The 1,772-nt window shown below is 54.1% G+C and overlaps 1 protein-coding gene across 1 annotated transcript; it reads left to right on the top strand.

The window, feature by feature from the left end:
* Positions 1–223: 223 nt before the first annotated feature.
* LOC129504979 (uncharacterized) lies at positions 224–1,548 on the top strand. Its single transcript, XM_055317893.1, has 2 exons — positions 224–857; positions 1,161–1,548. The coding sequence occupies exons 1-2, from the start codon at positions 510–512 to the stop codon at positions 1,521–1,523; spliced, it is 711 nt and encodes a 236-aa protein (XP_055173868.1). The 5' UTR covers positions 224–509; the 3' UTR covers positions 1,524–1,548.
* The last annotated feature ends 224 nt before the right edge of the window (positions 1,549–1,772 follow it).

Genomic DNA, 1,772 nt, shown 5'->3' with positions numbered 1-1,772 from the left:
GGTGGCTGACGGAGAGCCGCAAAAAGGCTGTAGCCCTGATCCCAGCACCCACTAATGCCAAAGGACTAGGAGAGTTCCTCGACAGTGCTGGGTTCTGCCGCCTCTGGATACCCGGGTTTGCGGAGATGGCGGCTCCCCTATATCCTCTCACGAAATCCAACACCCCCTACCACTGGGGAAAGGAGCAGCAATTGGCTTTTGACAATGTAACCAAGCCTTTTACGCTATATGTTGATGAACATAATGGAATAGCCAAAGGGGTCCTAACTCAAAAACTGGGACCCTGGAAAAGGCCCGTGGCATACTTTTCAAAAAAATTAGACAGCGTGGCTGCAGGATGGCCCCCATGTCTCCGGATAATAGCGGCTGTGGCAGTCCTGGTAAAAGACTCAGACAAGTTGACTTTTGGCCAACCCCTCACTGTGGTGGCCCCCCACGCCGTAGAGACAGTCATCCGCCAGCCCCCTGATCGATGGCTCTCAAACGCCCGGGTCACCCATTATCAGGCCATGTTACTGAATTCTGAGCGGATACAGTTTGGAACGGCTACATCTCTAAACCCGGCCACCTTGCTTCCAGAAACCGAGTCCCCCTCCCTAGTAATGCATGATTGCCACCAGATCCTAGCTGAAGTCCATGGCACCAGAGGGGACTTGACGGACCAGCCTTTGCCAGATGCTGAAGCAACCTGGTACACCGATGGGAGTAGCTTTCTACGAAATGGCTGGACAGAAGCTTTCCCCACCAAGCAAGAAACCGCCCAGGTGGTTGTCAAGAAAATCCTGGAAGAAATTTTCCCGCGGTTTGGACTGCCCAAGGTAATAGGGTCGGACAACGGCCCCGCCTTCGTCTCCCAGGTAAATCAGTTGGTGGCCAGATTACTGGGGATAAATTGGAAATTACATTGTGCATACAGACCCCAGAGCTCAGGTCAGGTAGAAAGAATGAATAGAACAATTAAAGAGACCCTAACTAAATTGACATTGGAGACTGGCACTAGAGACTGGGTCCAACTCCTCCCTATGGTTCTGTTCCGAGTCCAGAACACTCCCGCGCGCCATGGGCTAACTCCTTACGAGATTCTCTATGGAGGTCCCCCGCCAGTAACGGACTTACTAGATTCTGATCTTGACCCTCTTGCTCACACTCCCGGTTTACAGGACAGGCTAAAGGCGCTCCAGATTATCCAGCACCAGATCTGGAAACCCCTTGCGGCTGTCTACCGCCCCGGAGACACAACCGGCCCACACCCGTTCCAGATCGGGGACTCCGTCTACGTCAGGAGACATCAGTCCAGGACGCTTGAGCCCCGCTGGAAGGGCCCATATACTGTCCTACTGACCACCCCAACCGCCTTAAAGGTAGACGGCATTGCTGCTTGGGTCCACGCCTCACACGTCCAGCGCGCCCCATCAACGAGCACCGCTGACGCCAGCCAGGACGGACAGGACGAGCCGCTCCAATGGAAGCTCCACCGCACCCAAAACCCGCTCAAGATAAGACTTTCAAAAATTGTTCAATGACAGTTGTTATATTCCTACCTCTCCTAGCGCTCTTCACCTCCGCCAAAGGTGACCCTCATGCCCTCAAAAGGTTAACCTGGCAGGTACTAACGTCTGGGGGTGACGAGGTCTGGTCTATAACTAAGACCGCCCCCGTGGGAACCTGGTGGCCTGACCTATATCCTGACCTATGCAAGCTAACCATAGGGGCCCCTAGCCCATGGGACCTAGAGGGATACTTCGACACCTCTAGAGCCCCTAACCAAGAAA

The sequence above is a fragment of the Nyctereutes procyonoides genome, unplaced genomic scaffold, assembly GCF_905146905.1.
Source record: "Nyctereutes procyonoides isolate TBG_1078 unplaced genomic scaffold, NYPRO_anot_genome, whole genome shotgun sequence".
In the NCBI taxonomy this organism is placed as follows: domain Eukaryota; kingdom Metazoa; phylum Chordata; class Mammalia; order Carnivora; family Canidae; genus Nyctereutes; species Nyctereutes procyonoides.
Note: the sequence above shows the minus strand (reverse complement) of the source record. Positions and strands in the feature narration are given on the sequence as shown.

Coding starts and splice junctions, on each gene's coding strand:
- LOC129504979 (XM_055317893.1), top strand. CDS start 510: ATGTTACTGAATTCTGAGCGGATACAGTTTGGAACGGCTACATCTCTA. Junction 858..1,160: donor GCCCCGCCTTCGTCTCCCAG/GTAAATCAGTTG, acceptor CCCGGTTTACAG/GACAGGCTAAAGGCGCTCCA.